The sequence below is a fragment of the Crocuta crocuta genome, unplaced genomic scaffold, assembly GCF_008692635.1.
Source record: "Crocuta crocuta isolate KB4526 unplaced genomic scaffold, BGI_CrCroc_1.0 scaffold79, whole genome shotgun sequence".
Lineage (NCBI taxonomy): Eukaryota > Metazoa > Chordata > Mammalia > Carnivora > Hyaenidae > Crocuta > Crocuta crocuta.
The window spans coordinates 1,648,993-1,670,542 of NW_027533329.1; the positions used below are offsets into that span (position 1 = coordinate 1,648,993).

Sequence of the window (21,550 nt, forward strand, 5' to 3'; positions counted from 1 at the left end):
AAATACTGGAGGGGAGATTTACACTGAGCTGTTATCATTTTTGAGTTCTGTATCATGTGCATATATTGCCTATCTATAAAATATTTCTAAATTTTAAAGTGGTACAAAATATAGTATTAATGAAAATGTAAAAACAGAACCAAAAGTTTTGGTCACCAGCAGAATTATATTTTAAATGCTGTGTTGTAGCCTGATAACATAGGTCTATAGCAGGCCAAAAATAATACATATGATATGTGCCCTACCTCCCCTATTTGTTGCTGTATTCACCTTTATTTTTTAAATGCGACTAATATAGTGGTAGGACAGTTATAAATAGAAGCCTTTTGGTGAGATTGCACTCAGTGGAGCTCTGCTTCATCCAAATTCATATATGCAACAGTTTCATTACGAAAAATCACAATTTCTTACACTTTGGAGACAATACTGACCTGCAAGAGGTCAAGTGTACACATGGTTTCCTAAGAGACTACTTTTTCAAGAACTGTGAGACAGCATCAGAACACCATTTAGCCATAGTAATTTCCCCCTAGTCTCTAAAGTGGTGGTAACTCTACAAATCAATCTATTAATCTCTCTTGGAATGTGATGCTTAATTATTATGAAATGCCTAGGTCCTGACTGAAATGCAAGATAATCCAGCGTAAGTGATACAAGAAAAATCAATGTGGAAAACAAACATCATTTTTAACTTCATTTATTTGTAGCTTAAAATGTAATGCCATACGATCTTAACAATCAATTAAAAAAGGATTTATATTTGCATAAAACAGAAGCAAAACAGAAGGATATGAAATAAAATGCCATCTCGCTTCAAGTTTTCAAATCAGTACTTAGAGTACTAATATACATCTATATACATTGCAAGTATATATAAATATACTATGAGTAATCTTGAAACCACAATAAATATCAAGTAGGTTTTTAGGCACACGGCATAGGAAAATGCAGAATCTGCATAATTCTTGAGAGCGCTGAGTGACTCATTCTTAGATCATTTTCACACATATATTTTACATAAAATATACAGCCATCGAGCACATGATCCCCAGTCACTTCTGAATCTAAACTGTCATCCAGCATTAGTGCCTTCTTATTCTTTGATACTATTGCTCTATACAGCTATTACATAAGAAAATATTTTGCAGTTTTCTTCAATTAATTGTCTAAGAAGGTATCAATGCTACCAAAATAAGTACAGCCTATCTACACAATATGTTCATGGAAATGTGCTTAGAGGCACCAACTTACAGAACTGTCATTGTAATACTGGAGGTTACCCTGAAGGCAAACTATAAATTTTAAATTATACCATTTTTGAATTGCCAATACTATTAAACCAGAAATTATTACAAACTGAGGTAACACCTGTTTTTTTTTCTTTGAGATAGAAATGCTTGAAAAGACACCAACAGTATTTTTAAAAATTCTGACAAACATGAACTTCATTCACTGTAAGCTTTGTCCGTAACTCTTTCTGCGCAAATGTAAACCAAAGAATCTGAAGGAATGCTGTAGTTGAATTTACATATACTTAGGATTAAAGATCACAGCCAAAGAACACCTGAGATCGCCCTCTGATAAGTGAAGCCTAATGCTTCTCTTAGTAGAGCCAATATTCATTGATCAAATGAACCAAATAGAAGCCACTGATATTTCCCCCTGGCTACAAGTCAGATTCTGGCATATCTGGCATATCTGCCATCAGGTACCCTATTCCATATCGTCCATTGGGAGCAGTATCCAGAGTTGGTGATCCACTCTGTTTGCGATAAATATTTTTACCAAAATTTGGAGATGACATCTCACTGGATATCTTTCCATGAATGAGGCTTGCATCATCTCCCTCTAAGTTTACAGGCTCCTTCAGGACCCTTCCTCTCTTATAGGTCACAGATGCTAAATTACCAGAACTATTGTCTATCAGGTTGCAGCGACGAATGATGAAGACGGCTGGCACAGGGAGCACTGCCAGGACCATCAGCAAGATGCAGACAATCATTCCCCACAGTGGATAGCTCAGGAATTCTTCAGATGCCTGTGAAAGCCAAAACACCCATTATTGATTATCCTGCTCTGCAAGTATGGGGTGGGGGGGAGACTGTATTTATCTTGGGTTTGCACACAAGGAGTCTTGGGATGTGCTCTGGCCAACAAAAGAGACATCCATCAATTTCCAAGGGTAGGCATTACAACCCTTAGAGTTTCTGCCTCTGCTTCTTAGAATGCTGCCCTCTGTCCATAACACTAGGAAGAAGCCAAGAATGAAAGATTACATGGACAGAGACCAGCCCTCCAAATTTAATCAACTGTATGAGTTAGCTCAGGAAAGACCTAAAGAAGACTCGCCCAGCTCAACCTCAGCACCCTGAGAAATAATAAATCGGCATTGCTCCTGGTCATTAAGTTTGGGGGTAGTTCCATGTTACATGTGCCACCTTTCTTCCTAAAATCTGAAAATCTAAATTTTGTGGGGGGTTTTTCTTTTTAAAGATTTAAATATTTATTTATTTATTTATTTTGAGAGAGAGAAAGCACGAGGAAGGGAGGGGCAGAGAGAGAGAGGGAGAATCCCAATCAGGCTCCACGCTTAGCATGGAACCCAACACGGGGCTGGATCCCACAACCGTGAGATCCTGACCTGAGCCGAAATCAAGAGTCAGCAACTTAACCAACTGAGCCCCCCAGGCAACCCCTAAAAATTTAAATTTTTCACTCAAGGTTTTTGTAAGGGTTAACAGTCTTGTTTATGCCCCAATTATGAATTTAGTTGTTATTATATAGAGTTATTGACCATACAAGAGTTAAAGGTCAGAAATATCTCTGAAAAATAAGGATTCTGGTTTTATAACAGCTAATCACTACTTTATTGTTATGTGGCTAATTTGCACCTTGAAAACAGAAATTGAAAGTCATTGCTAATGTAAAGTAGTTATAACAAAACTTTCCTTCAATATTTACTTAAATTATGTGTACATGGCTAATGCATATTCTCTTGGTATACAGTGTCTGGGATATGATTTAATAAATTTATGTATGAAAAATATTTCTGGAGGTTTGAGCAATAGGTTTTCTAGAATCAAAGACCCCATAATTATCGGTTCATCTGTGGTGACATAAACACAGTTACTTTAATGAGGACCAAATCAGTGTTTCTCATGTATTAAAAAAAAATCTGCAATGTACAGCAAAATCACACATATTTGGGGACAAACAAAATATAAATCTCAAGGTCCTTGCATGAAAACACCACCATTCATTAACAGCAAAATATACTGTGAAGAAAGCAAAAGACAAAAACCCCTAAAATAATATTTTATGAATATTTTTCATAAATTCCTTATTTTGTATTTTACCTTATCTTCAATCCATGCATTATAGCCAGGAGGACTTAATCCCATATTCACAACACTAGCTATTAATAGTGATAACAGCATTAGAGGAGAAATATATTTCCACATATAGTAGTAATATCTGTTGGGAGCAAAGCCCAGCATATCTTTCAGGTCTTCCATAAACCTAAATAAAAAGAAAGTATTTAATTATGCCTCAAGTAACTATTCCCATACCTTAAAAAATGTTCATCATATCAATAGTTTGACGGGCGTTTAGCCATGATACCCTATGACATTTTATACTGAATCAAAAAATCATATTGGAAGATGACTTATAAATTAAGAACACTTATAAAGTAAAATGGAACCCATTAAGTACTGTGATTTTCATTTAGCAAAAGCCCTCTTAAAGTCTCCTACTGATGACTTTCTACTCTATAAACACAATATTTGCAATACATTAAAAATTCCCGGTCTCTTTTTTTACTTAGTAATAATAAATTAATATCATTCAATATTCAATCAATGTTTATATAATCTAAACTTTCACTTCTTTTCATAGTCTGTTTGAATTGAAAGAAGGTCCACACACTGTGACTGACTGATGTATTTCTTAAGTTCACTTTTCATTTCTAGGTTCCTCCTACTTGTCTTTTTTGTTTCTTCCAATTTTTCTGTTAAATCAGCTGGGCACTTTATCTCATAGTAATCCCATAGTCTGGATTTTTCTAGTTACATCCCCAAGTGTTGCTTCATAAGTACATCTGATCTTCCTGTTTCTGGTAATTTAGCACTTAAACCTAGTATTGCTAAGGCTTATGTTGTTGTGGTATCACTTACATGAAATAAAGTTCACCCCTTTAGGTAAACAATGTTAATACTGTCAAAGCATATAATCATTACGTACTATTCCGTATCCCTTAGTATTTATCCAGAGATATTTACTGTCTACCCACCAATCCTTGTAGCAATGCTTCTGTAGGCTGTGTAAAAACAGTTGTCTATTAGATTCTTCAAAGAGAGATCAGAGTAACTATATTCCCCAATTTCTTGTAAGTTCACAATTGTCTGTGGTCACTACACTTGAATGTGAGTTTTGTAGGATTTACAGTCTTTGGCTTATATTTTCTTTCCTTGAGAACTGTAAATATTTTCTAACTATATACTAGTTACAAAAAGGTTTGTTGATTTCTTATACAAATTTTGATTGTTTTGTTTGCTTGTTTGTTTTAAAGAGGAAAGTGCGAACACAGTCCCCACCATCACAAATTACGCAGTTGAGGTTCCCACATTTGGGGAAATCGCAGGGGTCAGCACATCCAGAGTGCAATGAATAAGCCTCACCCTAGGAAAACGACCTTCATGATCATGGTATCTCCACTGGCAGGTAAATATGATTGTTTTCTTTATTGTTTTTGCCTGGATAGCCCTTTATTTTTTCCTTTTTTTTTTTTTTTTTTNAGTTACAAAAAGGTTTGTTGATTTCTTATACAAATTTTGATTGTTTTGTTTGCTTGTTTGTTTTAAAGAGGGAAGTGCGAACATAGTCCCCCACTATCACAAATTACGCAGTTGAGGTTCCCACATTTGGGGAAATCGCAGGGGTCAGCACATCCAGAGTGCAATGAATAAGCCTCACCCTAGGAAAACGACCTTCATGATCATGGTATCTCCACTGGCAGGTAAATATGATTGTTTTCTTTATTGTTTTTGCCTGGATAGCCCTTTATTTTTTCCTTTTTTTTTTTTTTTTGTCTTGAAGTAATAGACTACATCCTGATGTTGGCCATTATGTGCATTTTTCCAAGTATATCATGTGCCCTTTCAACTTCAAGTCATCACTTATTTTAGGCAAGTTTCTTGAATTACAGTGGTACTGTTCTAGCCACTGCTTTTAGAAGATTTCATTGTACACATGTTGAGTCATCTTTGTATAACTCCTGTTTCTATTCCTTTGCTTTGCTCCTTTGTTATTTCTTCTTGCTTAAGAAATAAACATTTCCTCCTTTCTGGCTTCTAATTCTTGTGAAACTAGTCACTGTGCTTATTGTTTCCGTGTTCATTTTAATTTGATTGTCACTCGAGAAGTGTTTTTTATTATTAACATTCACAATTATTTCCTGAGTTCTATCAGCCCGGTTTTCAAATCTCCCTTTTCTCTAATTGTCATATTTCTTTACTTAAAAAAAACCCTGATATATGTTGTTCTTTTGTGGCCTCTATCATTTAAAACAATTTATTTCATCTCATTTTGAAACACGGTTAGTTTTCCATCTATTTTGCTTGTATGTTTCTGTTTTCTGTAGGGATTTATTCTGCTCTTTCCTCTTTTTTTTAGAAAAAAGCATTTTTTTCCATAAGATTTTACACCACATTCAAGTGAAGTGAATTTTAAAGATGGCAGAACATTTTTTTTTTTGCATTTAAAAAAAAAACAACACAGAATTTCTTTCTTGAAAGGTTACTGTTAGCCTCATAGGCAATGTATGCAGAGCACCGTACCTCATATACAGTAGGAATTTCATAGGTGCACATACAGTAGGAATTTAAGAGATGTAAGTTTAATAACTACTATTAGTAAGAGTATCATTTCTCCTTCTGTTGTTAACTATTATTACTACTAAAAAGAGATATTTTGTACTATACCTATTGTAAATGACACATTGTGTAAATGGAAATCTACATTATGATTTTAATTGATCCATAGATCAGTCCAATGATAATATCAAATTCTAAAACAGTGCAAGATAGGAGTTGAGGGTAGTTTGATAGAGATACCTAACTTTGAAATTAAGGTCTAATTTAAAGTTCTGGCTCTGTAACTAACATACTGTGTCCTCCTATCTAAGTAAGGCCAATTTTCCATCTGCAATATAGGTATTAGTTACCACAGGGTATTTTTATGAGGATTCACATTTAATGCATGTCAGACAGCTATTACTACTATTACTATATAGTACATAATTATTAAAAGTCCCTCCTCATCTTTGCCTGGAGCTTTTGATAGTAATAAAAACATTTTCCAAACTTTGTCACAAAGCTCCTTCAATCCTGATAATATTCTCAACGTTGTTTGAGAGGACTCTGGTCTTCATGCAACACGCTCATTCCTACTTTACATAGACCTCTGGCAATCTTGATGATAATTAGTGCCTTAGTCCATTTCTGTTAACTAGAGGCAACAACTTTGGAAAATATTGTACAAAGCCTCCAGTAACCTTTTTCTTCTGTGATTACTCTAATGCCTCATTTCACACCAAGTATATATACTTTTGGCATTAAGCAGGTGTATAATTTAGAGGTAATTAGGAAGATAGGCTTTAAAGTTAAGCAGAAATGGCTATGAATCCCATGTGTGCTTCTGTACAGGTATATGATGAGTTAGTCACTTGGTGTCTCATAAGCCTGAGAAATGTGAAATGTGGACAACAATAATAACTTAAAACAACTTAACAAGGTTCTTGGAGCATAGCCATTACTCATTAATCTTGGAAGTTACTATTTGATAACTAGAATTAAATCAAAGCTCCAGAATCCTAGATTATATTACTATCTACACAATACTATCTAATCACCTAATAGGGTAATATACTTTATTAAAGGAATTGAATGAAAAAAGAACCTGCAAAAGATCTGATGTTGTTGCAAAGAATTTTCCCTCTAGTCATTCCCCTCCTCTTCTAAGTGAAATAGGTATTGACAATCAGTCTTTCCAAAACAGAGATAAAAAATGAATGCATAGATACTTACTTATCTATGCCATAAACAAAGGAAACAGCAATATTCTCCAAAATGACTACAATTAGCAGAGGCAACGTAGCAGAATAATCATCAAACATTGTAACGAAGTAATTTCCAGAACGTTGCACAAATATCAGGCCAATAATAAATGCCAGAAGACAACAGATAACTACAAAAGAAATAGATGAAAAAATTAAGCTTTTATTCATGAGCATCTTCTAAATTTAATTATTAATTATTATATCCAAATAGTGTTGTTTTCAATTTTATAACTTGTCAATGATATAAATAGGCAACACCTTTCTTGATACTATGGAATACAATGCATTGGGAGTTAATTAGCTGGAGTTAGGCCCAGATTTAATATGAATCCATTCTAAGACTCAACTCATTGCCCTGAGTCTGTGGAAATTTACTTACAAGCACAAATAATAAAGATAGAAAAACTGAGAAGATTTTAAAAGCATAAATCTCTCTAATATTCTTCTCTTTATTAATAACAAAGTGATCTTTTCAGGGGCTCCTGGGTGGCTCAGTTGGTTAAGCGTCCTACTTCGGTTTAGGTCATGATCTCATGGTTCATGAGTTTGAGACCCGCGTTGGGCTCTGTGTTGACAGCTCAGAGCCTGGAGCCTGCTTCATATTCAGTGTCTCCTGCTCTCTCTGCCCCTCCACTACTCATGCTCTGTCTCTCTCTGTTTCTCAAAAATAAATGGTAAAAAAAATTATATATAAAAAAATAACAAAGCGACCTTTTCAGGTGGCAAATGTTCATAGATCTTTTCTACTTTTAATAATGTTTTATAGTTTTGGAAGCTCTTTGGAAGTTTTAAATTAATAATGAGACTAATGTAGCTCATAATTGTAAGATTGTGATAACTATTATATTTGATTGAAATATGGTTATTTTAAAGCATAACTGAAAAAAATACGATCAGACCTTGACTTAGCACCAACCCAAATCTCTATTTTGATACTGCATGAACAGGTAAGTTGAGAATACAATTATGACAGGGTTGAGTAATCTCATTATCCAAGTAACAGAGAAGAATCTTCCAAAAGGAGTTTTTGGAGTAGTATCTAAGAAAGAGGCAAAAACTTCTGAACACCTACCATTAATATAAAAATTTAGAGAGGGTGCCTGAGTGGCTCTGACTCTGGATTTTGGCTCAGGTCATAATCTCATGGTTCATGAGTTCAAGACCTAAATCAGACTCCATACTGGCAGTGTGGAGGCTGCCTGGGATACTCTCTCTCTCTCTTTGTCCTTCTCCAGTGTGCGCTCCTGCGCTCCCGCTCTCACTCTCGCTCTCTCTCTCTCCCCCTCTAAGTAAACAATAAAAAAACTTTGTAAAATTTTTTTAAAAAAACTTAGAGGGATTTCTGGGATCTATATAATATTCCCATATTTTCATAGACTATTCTCTCACATACACAGCAAAGGACCTGTCAAAAATGAAAGATGACTGTGTTCTACTCCTCAACTACCTTTTAGAAGAGGAGAGTACAAGTAATAGAACAGGTAATGGCAGTTTGGGAGGGGAGAAAACAGACATCCTTGGGTTCAATCAGATGGGGGCTCCCTAACAATCCCAGGAAGTATGGGTTCAATGAAGTCATTACCTCCATCTCTGAAGCACTATGCTAGTGGTATGAGTTACATCATACGAAAATGAGGATTATACATAAACATATAATGTAGAGAAGGGAAAGTAACATTTGCTTGGAGTTTATCACGCACTGAAATACTTAAATGCTTGTCGCAATATTCTGTACTCAAAGTCTCTGGATGGAAGTAGCAGTGCTTGAACCACAGCCTGTGTCACTTTCACTCTCTCCTACTTATACCATAGTACATGGTAAATAAGAAGAAAGCATATTCTAGGTGATACAGATGGTAAAAGTTTTGCTGGAGATGTGAGAGGAAGAGATGATAAAGAAGTGACTCACCTAATTCCTACTGGACTATCAGGGAAGACAAAAACACTTCTGACAAAAGATGATGGAGGAACGTTTTTTCAAGGCGAAATACGACTTTAAGTATAGGTATGATCCCAAAAGACAGGTAATGGGGCAAGGGAGAACATTCACTTTGCTCTGAGGAAACAGATCCTCCAGTGGGGGTCACCAAATACTACCTTGTGGGTCTTCCCTCTACACGGTTGCTTTTCCCTTAATTTTGCAAGCCCTCTTACTACAGGAGGGTTTAGATACGCGGCAAAGATGACAAAAGCAGCAATGATGTTACTTAACATGAACACCAGGCAGGATATCGATAGCCTTGAAAGAAATAGAAACTTCAGAAGGAGAGACTGCCTTTTCGGAGAAGATAGGGAGGTTTCTCATTTAATTTCAGCTGAGCTGAGGATATTTAGATATAAATATTTAACAAACTGCTGAAGTTGTTTTACACGCACATACACAAACTTAGCAGAGCAGTAAGTGATATACATATTTGAGAGCTGTTTATACGTAAGTCATTACTAAATCTTTCAGAGCTAAAAACTGAACTTTGAAGAACTTATATACTACTGCCTTGCATTTAATATCATATATGTATTCTTTTCCCAATTTGTTTTTGCATCACTTACCAACACTGCTCCTGCACTCTGGTCTGGGCTGGCTTCCTTAACTGTTCCCCTTTATCTCTATTTATATATGCTAACCTGAAGCTATTACTAAAGCTATCCTCTGACCCCTAAAAGACCCTTCCCCTTCCCCTTTCCAATTCAACTTCCATCTCTTTTACTGATAGTCCCATCATATATTTAGGTGACCTTTGCTGCTTCCTAATTCTTATAGCATGTTAAATCACTATTATGCTATCTATCAGTATATTACATGGTGTAAGTCTTATCTACCCCAACTTGGTTTTAGTTATCAGTACTATTATTTTTGGAGACAAGTCTCTCCTATATTTCTGTATCTCTTTTATAATTTCTGTTATATCATTTACATCCTTTCAATGCAAGGATGATGCAGTACAAAACTGGCATTTTAATAAATGCTTGCAGATTGGACTTATTAATAACCATCAATATGGAACAATTGTTTTATTTTCTTTCTTATTTAGAAGTATTAGCTACTAGTAGGTCACAAGAGTGATTTTAAATGAGAATTGAATTTAGATTTATCAGTTTCAAATTATGCATTTTTTGGAAAAGAAATATTGGATCTGAATATTTAAAAATATGTCTTGTTTACAAAGTTATACATAAACATTCTATGACTTTATTCTAGTGTCAGTAATTCATGGTAGTGATATTACTACTACTAAGAGTGATATAGTAAGTAATCACTCATAATTTATATAACCTATAGAAAATCTATAATTTGCATAGTATATAAACACATAAATAACAAATAACAGTAATACATATTAACACACAGAAATGAATAAAACACTTTCTCATTTCCATCTCTGATCTCTCACCAAAAGTAACATGGCCTGTATCGGTTCAATGAAAAGTCAAAGACATAAAAACTCACCAGTAAGAATTTCTTTCCTCACTTTGAAAGTATCCACAATAGGTGTGATGATCCCTTCAATGGTTCCAAACATGCTGCCAAGCCCTAGATTGACCAGCATGAGGAAGAACATCACTGACCAAAAGGGAGATGCAGGGAAATGTGTCATTGCTTCTGTAAAGGCAATAAAAGCTAACCCAGTGCCCTGAACAGCCTGTAAAATATATATAAAATAGCGACATTAGTACTGAATAATGTTAAGTGATATAGATATCAATTACAAAGAGGAGGGTAAACTGAGTCATACTTGAAAATTACTGGAAATAAACAGGCTGATACCATGTTGTCTCCTAAGAAACTGTACCTCCAAACACACTTAAAGTTGACTGCATGATCTTATAAAAACGAGAGACCAGAATTTAAAAAAAAAAAAAAAAAAGAACTAACGTTTAAGTGAATAATTAAATCTGTCTTTATGGAACTCAAGATTTTTATATAAATGATGGCTCCATCCATAATTTCCTGCACATGATTCTTTATGCTTAGTCTCCTGTATAGTTAGCTATCTTATGGCAAAGGATTAATGGCCAATCTCTTCATTATATTTTCCTTTGTGGCAATACAGGGAAAGGGCAACAACCAGTACAATGATATTTATTAATGTTCACCTTTTTGTGTTTATGAAAATAAATGACAGTGGCTGAAGAAAAGGACTTAATCAGGACTTGTTAAACATAAATACTAGAATGGCCAAATATTCATATGCCAAAACAATCATACAATATAGAAATGATAGTCATAATTCAAACTTTGTATTACAACATTATACCAGGAAAGGTATCAGACTAATTTCATTTTATATGATGAAAATTAGTTTATATCTTACTTTATATTATTATGGCTTAATCAATGGGATTGCATATTAGAGTAAAGCAATCCTTAATGATGTAAAAAAGTTTGTTCTTTTGATTTCTCTCTTATTTTTTCCACTTTATTTGTCTACTTTCTTAAATTCCACATGTTAACTGTTATTAAAACAAAATCTTAAACTAAAGAAAAAGAAAGTATGTTCTCTGAAATTAAAAATGCTAATTTTGGAATGGCCTAAATATTCCACAGGCATTTTAAAGGTCATTTTCCTAAAAGATGTTTTCTGGGCAATGCATATTTTAACTGACTGATGACTATTGTATAGTTCAAGCAAAACCTACTAACTTTATTTAGCTCATCTTCAATTTGGCAGGAATTGAGATGAAGAGCAGGAAACTCTTCTTCTTTCACTTTCTGAATGATGTCATAAACTAAATGATAATCTTCTGCAGTAACAGATGACAGGTTGATATGATGAGGAATAATGTCCTGACTAATGTTGCCCATTCTTAAAAATTTTACAATCATTTTCGAATTTCTGGAAAATAGAACAACATATTAGTGAACATTTATAGGCTTGGGGGTGGTATACTTTTCATATACTCATGCCATCAAAAGCTAAAGGAAAATTAATATCCATACTCTGCGATGCATTTCTCATTTATGACATTTGCTTTGAAGCCCAGAACTGCAAACACCACCAGTGTTGCCAGGACAGATGTAAAAAAGTTAATGAAGGACACCAGGACAGCATCGAAGTGGCAATTGTTGTCTCTTTTGTTGTAGCTTGAAAAAGCGATGACGCCACCAAAGCCCAGACCTAAGGCAAAGAACACCTGGGTGGCGGCTTCTCTCCAGACCTTGGGCTCCAGCATCATTTCAAGCTGTTTAAAATTAAACATAATAGAAGTCAGCTGCAAAATAATATTTACGAATAATCTACATGGAATCAGTTCTCCTATTTAAATATATCCTAATGATATTTATGCACTCAAAGGTTACTTAAACTGGGGTGATAATCTGTTCTTAAGTAGAAATAATAAATTTTTCACTCAGTAGTAAAACAAGAAAAATGAAGAAAGACTACACACAAACATGCAGATGGAGATTTTACTTACATAGAGATTTTCTACCCATGGAGGAATGTTTTAATATCTTTAAGACAAATAAATCAAAAGGACTATTTCAAATTAACTATCTTCAATCATCTCCTACTTATGCCTTTGTTTTCTTCCCAAAGCAAAATAACTTAGCAATAATACCTAATTATTTAACTAATATCCTAAGTTTTGTGTTTTCAGGTGGAAGTCTAACAATCAAAGCAGATAATAAGCAGATTATGAGCTTGATAGAGCGGACTATTTGTACTTTGCATATTCACATTTGTAGTCTTCATTTCAAGAGTTGCCTGAAAGCCTTTTCTTTGACAATGGAAGAACTGTAACTATATCATTTCCAAGACACTTTCAGACCCAAACTTTTAAAGTTCTGAACCTGTGCTGAATATGTATTTCAATTAACAGCTTTACTTCTATAACTGTGCATAATCAAACCTTTCAAATGGAACAATTAATCTTAACCATATCTGACACAGATGTTAATAAAGTTAAGTTTGATTTCAGTAACAACAGTGTTTAAATTGGTACTGTATCTCTTTTTACTATTGCAGTGAAATTGTTCTCATTGGAAGCAACATCAAAAATGGCTAAGAATATGAGTTCCAGTTTCAGATCCTGATTCAGCCATTTCATGATCTAAACACAGTGCTATCTAGAGTAAGTGGCTGCTCTCTCTGAGTTTCATCTTCCTCAACTGAAGATGGGAGGAACAAGGCATATACCAGTCTACCACATTCCCTACCCATCACACTCTTGTGCTAAATAGTTTTTGACATAGATGGACTGTACAGGTAGGCACACTGATAAGTACTTTGTATGGATTATCTCATTTAATCTTCAGAACAATTTATGAAATTTGTTGCGACTATTATCTGAATAATAGAAAGATTAAGTAATCTGCCTAACGTTACACAGCAGTTCTGGGGTAAAGCTGAAATATGAACTCAAGTAGATTCCAAAATGCATATTTTCTCAAATATTAGGATGTACTATTCAATTAATTTTAGTGATTATTATTGAAATATAATATTTTCATGAAACGTAATCATGATCATATTTGTCATTTATGGAGATTTAATTAAAATATGCATATAAAATTTGATCCTTACTACATTATCATTCTATCCTTAGTAGTGATCTAAAATACACAACCATCTATCTCTACTCTACCCACTAGATGGCAGGCAACACCTATTTACTAAAGGCATTATTCAGATTACTTGCAGTTCAGGAACTAAATCTCCATTCACTGTTCTGGGAATAGTTTGTGTGCCTTACTTTATCCCTTGGACAAGCAATGTAAATTAAAAAGTAATTGACAGCTTATCACTATCAGATCAACTATCACACGCACATCTATCTACAGTCAGTGAAAAAGGAAGTGAAGAAAGAACTAACTATATTTTAATAGTGATTTCCCAGTCCTGGTTTAAAATGTTAATAATGCTACAGTTTTAAATATGGGGCCATGTAAAAGTGTCATATCAAAGTATTTAAATTCTAAGATATCCATTTAAATCAAATATTCAGAATTATGTCACAAGCAATAGCCAACTTGTAAAAAGTGATATTCCAGAAGTTTACACCAAAGTTTGTTGTTTTAAACTCAAAAATCTTTCTTAAAATATTATAATACAAATATTTTTCGATATTAAATATGGCCCATTCGAAGCCGATTTAAATTATAATACAGCTGAAATCTATAAATCTTCAATCGTTACTCACTGAGGAGTTCCATCTCTAAATGCTAACCATGACTTTTGAATTAGTCAAGAAAATCAGATACCAGTGGCAGCATTTTTGCTACTAGAGAATGAATACCAAGCTGGAACTTGATACCCAAAGAACACAGCCTCTGTTACATAGTATCAAGGCAGCTGGCAGAACTGACAAAGAATTCCAGAGAAGCTAATTTCTGCCTAAATCTCACAGCAGGATGATGGCTGCACAGTCACCCCTCAGATAACTTCCAATTTCTGAACTAATTTTGAAACTGTATCTTTGTAACTCTGTGTCCGCCAATGATAGTTTAGCAAATTAATAGTGAGGTGTAACTTCATTTCAATGAATTACTAAAATGTATGTACGCCTCAAAGCTTCTTTTTGTTTCTTGCCAAATCAATTTATCAAATCCACAAGGGCTGATTAAACAGGTTCAAAGTGCCCAGCATTGGGTTCAGCTCTAACATGAATAAAAGAACGTAAGTTCTGAGCCTTTTATGGAGCCTAATGAGAATTTCCCTGAAATGTAAATGCATTTATAAAAGTTTCAAAACTTTCCAAACTTGACACTAGAAGTATTATTCTAGGAGGCACAAATACCTCAAAACAAAAACATTGATTTTCTCTGAAACAGGATTTTAGAGCACATAAACATTCTCAGCCTCTATTCATGGATTTTAGATGATCTGTCAATCTTCCAGACATTAAGCAAATTATGTTGTGTTTTTCTGGTAAAAAAGATCTTAGTATCAGTTTTTTCTAAGGTGTCAATTACTAAAGGTCAAAAACCACTGACTTAGAGAAGGAAGAGAAGTAAAGACGGAAAAGTTCTAAAATATCTCAGTGTAAAAAACTGGAAGTTAATTCACTATAAAAGAGGAATTTTTGAAGTTCACATAGTGATAGTCTTACTCTAGAACAACAATGGGACACTGAAAATGGGAGATGGATGGATATAATTATAGACATATAAAAGCCCTGGTTTTTTTCCCTAGGCTGGTTAACATAACAGTTATAATTTAAAAGGCTAGTGTACATATGTTAGGACAATTATCCCTTAAGTCTAATTGTGGGAACATTTTAACAATGGACATAATGCTTTTATGACTGTTAAGCCTTAAATAGAAATGCAGTACATACCTTAGGGGTAAACATGTGGCGGATGCCATCAATTGAACCATTTAAAAGGAATGCTCTGATTAGGAAGCATATAAGTACCACATATGGGAAAAGAGAACTAAAATACATGATCTACAAAGGAAAAGAAATATAGGTGAGACACACTAACATCCATATTCCTTTCTATAGTTAAGGTTATGTGTCCTCTTCTATACTTTGACAGTCTGTTTTTATAGCATGATTAATAATACTATTAATATTAATACCTTGTATAGCCATCATATTAGAATGGCTTATTAGTTTTAACAGAATGTGACTTAAGATCTTATTTGAGATACAATGAGAAATAAGGACTCTCTCTTAATTACACTCCTTTAAAATAGTCCATAGGTATGGTGTAACTTGATTTCTTATAGTTCACAAAATAAGCAATATTTAAGAGAAATGAATAGTTACTGACTCCCTAATAAATCTTTACTTTTATTGTTTTAGGTGAAAGCAACATCAAACAGGTCTTTTATTTTCATTATTTGAAATTCCATTATAAGTCTGTAAAGCTTTTGGAATAGAGAGCGGCTCCTGTTAAGTCTTCCCAAGACTGAATAATTAGCAATGTCAAGGTTTTACTTTCTGCTTCTCAAGTTTTCACACTTAAAGTTAACCAAATGTTTAATCACAGAAAAGCAATTGTCCTAACCAGACATTTGCTGCTTTCTTGACATCTCCATGCAGAAGCCTAACAGGTCTCTAAAACTTTTCAGCTCCAGAAAAGAACTTCTGAATTTCTCCCACAGGTGTCCCCACCCATCTCCACCTCAACAAATAGCCCAACCATCCATCCAGGTGCTAAAGTCAAACACCCAGAAGTAGTCCTCCACCACTGGTAATATTCTCCTAGTTTCCAGGCTACCACTCAGGTTATCTTATTCCTGCTTAACACATTCCCAGGATTCTAATACAGTTGCAACCAAATGTGAGTTCCTCCCTCTGACCTCACATTTCAGCGCCTCTCTTCCCAGCTCTACCATCCTTCCTTCCCCCAGCTGAGCCCGGCCCCCAAGCCCTTGCTAGCTGCCTCAGACCCAGCTCTGCAGCTTCAGGACAGAGTAGGGCTGCACCTGCAGTCTGAGGCACTCATCTCCTGACCTGCACGACTCGCTCTTCTGTTATCTATGTCTCACCTTCATCTTCAGTGAACTAAAACATGAGGGTCAACCGAATGAACAGCAAAAGTAAAGGACATTTAGGTATTGACACAAATTTCAAAAAAAGATCTTTGATGAAATGAGGAGAGATTACGTGACTTGAAATTTCACTATAAAACGCATTTTTATGTTCTTTCTTTAAACACGTTTTTAAAAGCACCACTTTCTATCAATCTTTATTTCACAACCTAGAATGACATGGTACTTGTAGTTTGCCCACAGACATTTATAGCAGAACTTGAGGAAGGTGTGGAGGGCATGCAGGAGTGGTTATTAGCCGAATCAGGAGGGGCTCTAATATACTAACTTTTCCAGAAGATTGAATGCCTTTGATCATAGCCAAGCAAACTACAACCCAGGCGGCCAGCAAGCAGACGGTCATTTTCCAGTTTAAGCCCCCACTCTCAGAAATGGAATTGGAAATATTCAGGGCTTCTCTGTACCAGTAATAGGTGGTGGCGGAACTTTTTTCACATTCTGGTTCCACGACTGTAGAAAGAAAGGGAATACAGTCATTTCAGACTAGAAAGAGTAATGAGGTACTTTTTCCCCAGTAAGCTTATATTTATAAGCTTAATATTCTTAATTAATTCTTAAGAATTCTTCATTCTTATTCAGTTCTTAATATTTATAGAAAAGTACTACTATTCTCCAGAAGTATTTACATTCACAATGAAAACACAATGGTGCGAAACTGTGAAAAACCCACAGATATGTTTCTTATCACACATTTCTGAAACAGGAATATCTGAGGGTTTTTTTTATAAAAGTAATTAAAATACATTGGGTTTACAGCTCTTTCCATCCCCAGAGTTATCTGACTGACTTCCTGGGGCAGACCTGTCAAATTTGCTTGCTGCTGGTCATATGTGACTTTTGACATTAAACTAATCTAAAGTGGCATTTGCTGTAAATGCAAAGAATGTTTTTGTAGAGACTTAGTACAAGAAAACTAATGAAATTATATTAATAATTTTATATTATTTGTTGAAATGTTAATATTTTGGAAAAATATTTCACTGACTTTTTGTTTTAAATGTGGCTACTTGTAAACTTTAGACTACACATGTGAATTTCATTCTACATTTACTGGACATCACTACTATAGGTAATTGTCCTTTATTTACATTCTAGGATTTTAAAAAGGGATGGGAAATCTATGAAACAACAGAACAAGAGGCATAAAAACAATTACTCAATCCAAATTCTTTTTTTCCTATTTTTAATTTTATTTTTATTCTATTATCTCCTTTATGATTACCTGAATGTCCTTTTTTAAAAAAAAAAAAATTGTATTACTCAAATATAATTGACAGACAATGTTATATTAGTTTCAGATGTCCAATATAGTGATTTGACAATTTTGTACAGGACATGATGCTCACCATAAGCATAGTTACCATCTGTCAGCATACAATGTCATTACATATTCTTTACTATATTCCTTATGCTATACCTTTCATCTCCATGACTTATTTTCACCTAACACCATGGGGCACAATAACATAACTTGGGAAGACTTAGTGAAATTACATGGTGCCAAAGTTCTCTGTTCTAAATCTGCCAATCCTAAAAGTGAGGTAAGCCTGTTATGATAATAATTTTGACAGATTTTTCCACATTATTTTAAAAGGAAAAATATCTCAAAATCTCACGCCCTTGGCAACTTTGTGATCTTTATATACAAAAACACATGATACATGTCTTACAAGTATGTGAAGCATTTTTCACCAAAGGACATTGATCCCAAGGTAGAGGTTGCTGAAAAGACTGAGAAAAATAAAACAAACTCCAGCCAATGATGACATTGTAGTAAAGAGCCACAAAAAAGCACACCTGCAAAACAAAACAGTGAGATTACATTACATTTCTCATGCCCATCCTTGGAAATGAGATGAAATGCATAAAACTTATGCAACATTTTAAAAATCCTCCTCATTTCATTTTTATTTGAAACACATTATCTTTTCTAAAAACGATGTCTCTCATAGGTCTTAGCATGCATTATCAAGATTGACCTATATTAATATTTACAGCTTGATTTATGTTATTAGTGAAAACTCTGATGGTGTTTTTTAAAAGCGCAATTAAAGAGTTGAATAGAAATACATAAACTCAAAGGTTTCATATAAATGTAAACTATTCAATTACAAACCCTGTAAAAATTGTATGGCATATACCATACCAGGAAACTTACTACACAACTTGCAAATCCAATGCCACCCAGTTTAGGGCTTATGTAATTCCATACACCAATGCTTCCTCGCCGAATTCTTTGACCCACAGAAAGTTCCAGGAAAAAAAGAGGAATACCTATTACCAGAAGCAGTATTAAATATGGCAAAAGATAGGCACCTACAGAGACAAGAACAAATAAAATAGATTACATTTAACAGTAACAGTAGAGAATACACTAATTTTGAAAGTCTCATAAAATACAATATTTGAACTTCTATACAGTATAGTTACAAAGGACTTTAAAAGAAAATGAAGTTTCATCATTTTAAACTTTCCGGCATTTGAAACCCAAATTTGACTGCTACAAAGGGTTTTATTTTAAAAAATAAAATTGTGATTAAAGTAAGAAAACAGTTTTTAGTTTCATTTTACTGAGAGGGTATGACTTCATTTTCCATAAAAATAATTGATTTCTTAAAATTAATTGTTTTCTCAACTAGGTTTCACAAACTTCTAGAAATCTTATTCACAGAATGCTCATCAAGTGACTTATTAAATCTACTCAAACTTATATAAATCAAGCATTCCAAGTTAGATAAATTAGAGTGAATGAGATTTTATAGTATTAAAGCTGACTTTTCTCCCTGAATAACACCAGGGGAGAAATGGCTGACAAGATTGAAAAAAAAAAAAGAAAAAGAACTTCTACCTCAGACAAATGTGATTTTTCCCCCATACATACTTCATTTACAAGGTACATTTCAGGAATTTTTTGTTTTCCAAAATTCTGTGAAAGGGTGGTGAGACTGAGTGAAAAGCTAAGGTATGTAATATCTATTATAAAATACATGTGCATATATTGTCCTTGTAGTAAGGCTTTCATACTTAAAAATTATTTTATAGCTAAATCTCAAATTAAGACATACTACTAATTATTTTAGAATGTGAATTGTTTGACAATGTTAGTATTAGATTCTATTAATTGATAAAGTTAAACGTGAAATGTATTCATTCCTACATAAGAATACATGTACAAATCATTCATTAAATAACCTCTAGGATAGAAATTTCTTCATTCAAATTTCTTATATGAAGTTCTGTCCAACCAGATACTGTCAAGTAAATCATGCAATTGATTGGTGTCAATGCATCAAATGCATTAATAAAATAAGCCATTTATTGTACTTTCCCATAAAAAAACTATTTAATGGTATTGAATAGATTTTAGAAGTTGTTCAAATTGTTCTGGTGGTTATTCTGCTTAAGAAGTAAACATTAATTTTTTTTCAAATTATTGATCTCAGTATATATCTCTGAAATAATGACTATGTGCAAGAATTTCCCTAATATAGTCATCTATAGAAAATCCCTACTTTCTTATTATGGATTTTCAGTCTTTCGGATTTAAGTTGATTCTACAAATGGGAATGTGATGTAAAGCATGGATGCATGAGCCTATAAAACAGATCTATCAAAAATCTAGTTCTTTAAAATTGTATTTATTTAAATTCAAGTTAATAAACATACAATGGAGTACTGGTTTCAGAGTAGAACCCAGTGGTTCATCACTTACATATAACACTCAGTGCTCATCTCAACAAACGCCCTTAAAAAACACACAATAAAAAAATCTAATTTTTAAAATGATTAGTAACATTCAGGTGCTAATGACCTGGAAATGTTTCCCAAAGGACTGAAAGAACATTTTAAACATGAACTTAATCTTAGAATGTGAATGCATTTATATATATGTGCATTACTAGAGAGGGAGAGAATGAATTAAAGCTGGCGATCTTTCCTTAGTTACATAACTAAGCATGCATGACATGCTCTTAGATACTTAACTTTTCTTCCGACTCAAATTTCTTCTAACATTAACCTCCATATGAAAAAATAGGCATAGCTAAGATATACATGAACATTTACTATTTGCCAAGGCACATTTCTAGGCATGCTACATGTAGTTACTCATTTAATCCTTACAAGAATCCAAGGCAGAAAGTACCATTATTATCCTCATTTTACAAGTGTGGAAACTAAACCAGAAGTAAGTTAACTTGGAAAAGGTCATTTGGCTAGAGTGGGAAAGAGCCAAGTTTCAAGGCCAAATTGACTTCAATCGTGAGCTGGTAGCTTCCATATTACGCTATTTATTAAGCTGAACCACTGTACTTTAATATTTTAAAACAAATCAACTTATGCTGGCTCTATCACTTTTTAGTTCTATTATTCATAAAATGCCTCAAGTGACAGATGAATGAGATTCAACTAGTCTGAGGCTGGCTGACTAAACAGCCAGAAAATACTACTCAAATACCCATAAGGCTCAATACTATACCGCATGTTGGATACAGCCTTTTGTATTCTGACAGCACTTTTGAAATAATAAAGTCCACTGGCATTTTATATCACTGTCTAGTATTTTTTTTATTTGAAGAGAAGAAACAATAATAGGAAGAACATTTTGGTTCCTTTTACATATGACAATAAGGAGGAGCCACTCTTGCTAATAACTAATTTCTAACTATGAAATCCTTTCAGTTATCCACCAAAACAAAATTTGTGTTAAATGGATGGCAGACTTCAACCAAGACAGCCTCTTTCCTTAACAGTATGGCCAGTAAGGCTCGTAAGGTGAAAGGCTTAAAAATCAGAATTCCTCTTTTTCTAGTCTTGGCAAATGGGACGACTCATGAGAAAGAAAAAGCAGGGTAGTACATTGCTGCTTATACCTGACTTGATAAATAATTCCTATGTGATGTTAATGACTAGCTAAGGAGCATACAGTTTCGAT

The 21,550-nt window shown here is 33.9% G+C and overlaps 1 protein-coding gene and 2 non-coding genes across 5 annotated transcripts in view; all 3 read right to left on the reverse strand.

Annotated features, from left to right (window-relative positions):
- SLC6A15 (solute carrier family 6 member 15) overlaps positions 1-21,550 on the reverse strand; it is a 44,682-nt gene that overhangs the window by 2,929 nt on the left and 20,203 nt on the right. For 2 of the 3 annotated variants that reach the window (XM_077748141.1, XM_077748142.1), the window contains exons 3-12: positions 18,776-18,933; positions 18,288-18,414; positions 16,886-17,067; positions 15,395-15,505; positions 12,057-12,298; positions 11,760-11,952; positions 10,566-10,758; positions 7,086-7,245; positions 3,357-3,519; positions 1,909-2,038 (exon numbers count right to left, since the gene is read on the reverse strand). In XM_077748141.1, coding sequence (XP_077604267.1) covers positions 1,909-2,038; positions 3,357-3,519; positions 7,086-7,245; positions 10,566-10,758; positions 11,760-11,952; positions 12,057-12,298; positions 15,395-15,505; positions 16,886-17,067; positions 18,288-18,414; positions 18,776-18,933 — 1,659 coding nt within the window. Of the gene's footprint in view, positions 1-681; positions 2,039-3,356; positions 3,520-7,085; positions 7,246-10,565; positions 10,759-11,759; positions 11,953-12,056; positions 12,299-15,394; positions 15,506-16,885; positions 17,068-18,287; positions 18,415-18,775; positions 18,934-21,550 lie in introns of those variants that run through there. The other variant, XM_077748140.1, reaches the window with a different exon arrangement.
- LOC144218301 (U1 spliceosomal RNA) lies at positions 4,569-4,730 on the reverse strand. Its single transcript, XR_013331104.1, has one exon. It is a non-coding gene; the product is annotated as a U1 spliceosomal RNA (small nuclear RNA).
- LOC144218302 (U1 spliceosomal RNA) lies at positions 4,862-5,025 on the reverse strand. Its single transcript, XR_013331105.1, has one exon. It is a non-coding gene; the product is annotated as a U1 spliceosomal RNA (small nuclear RNA).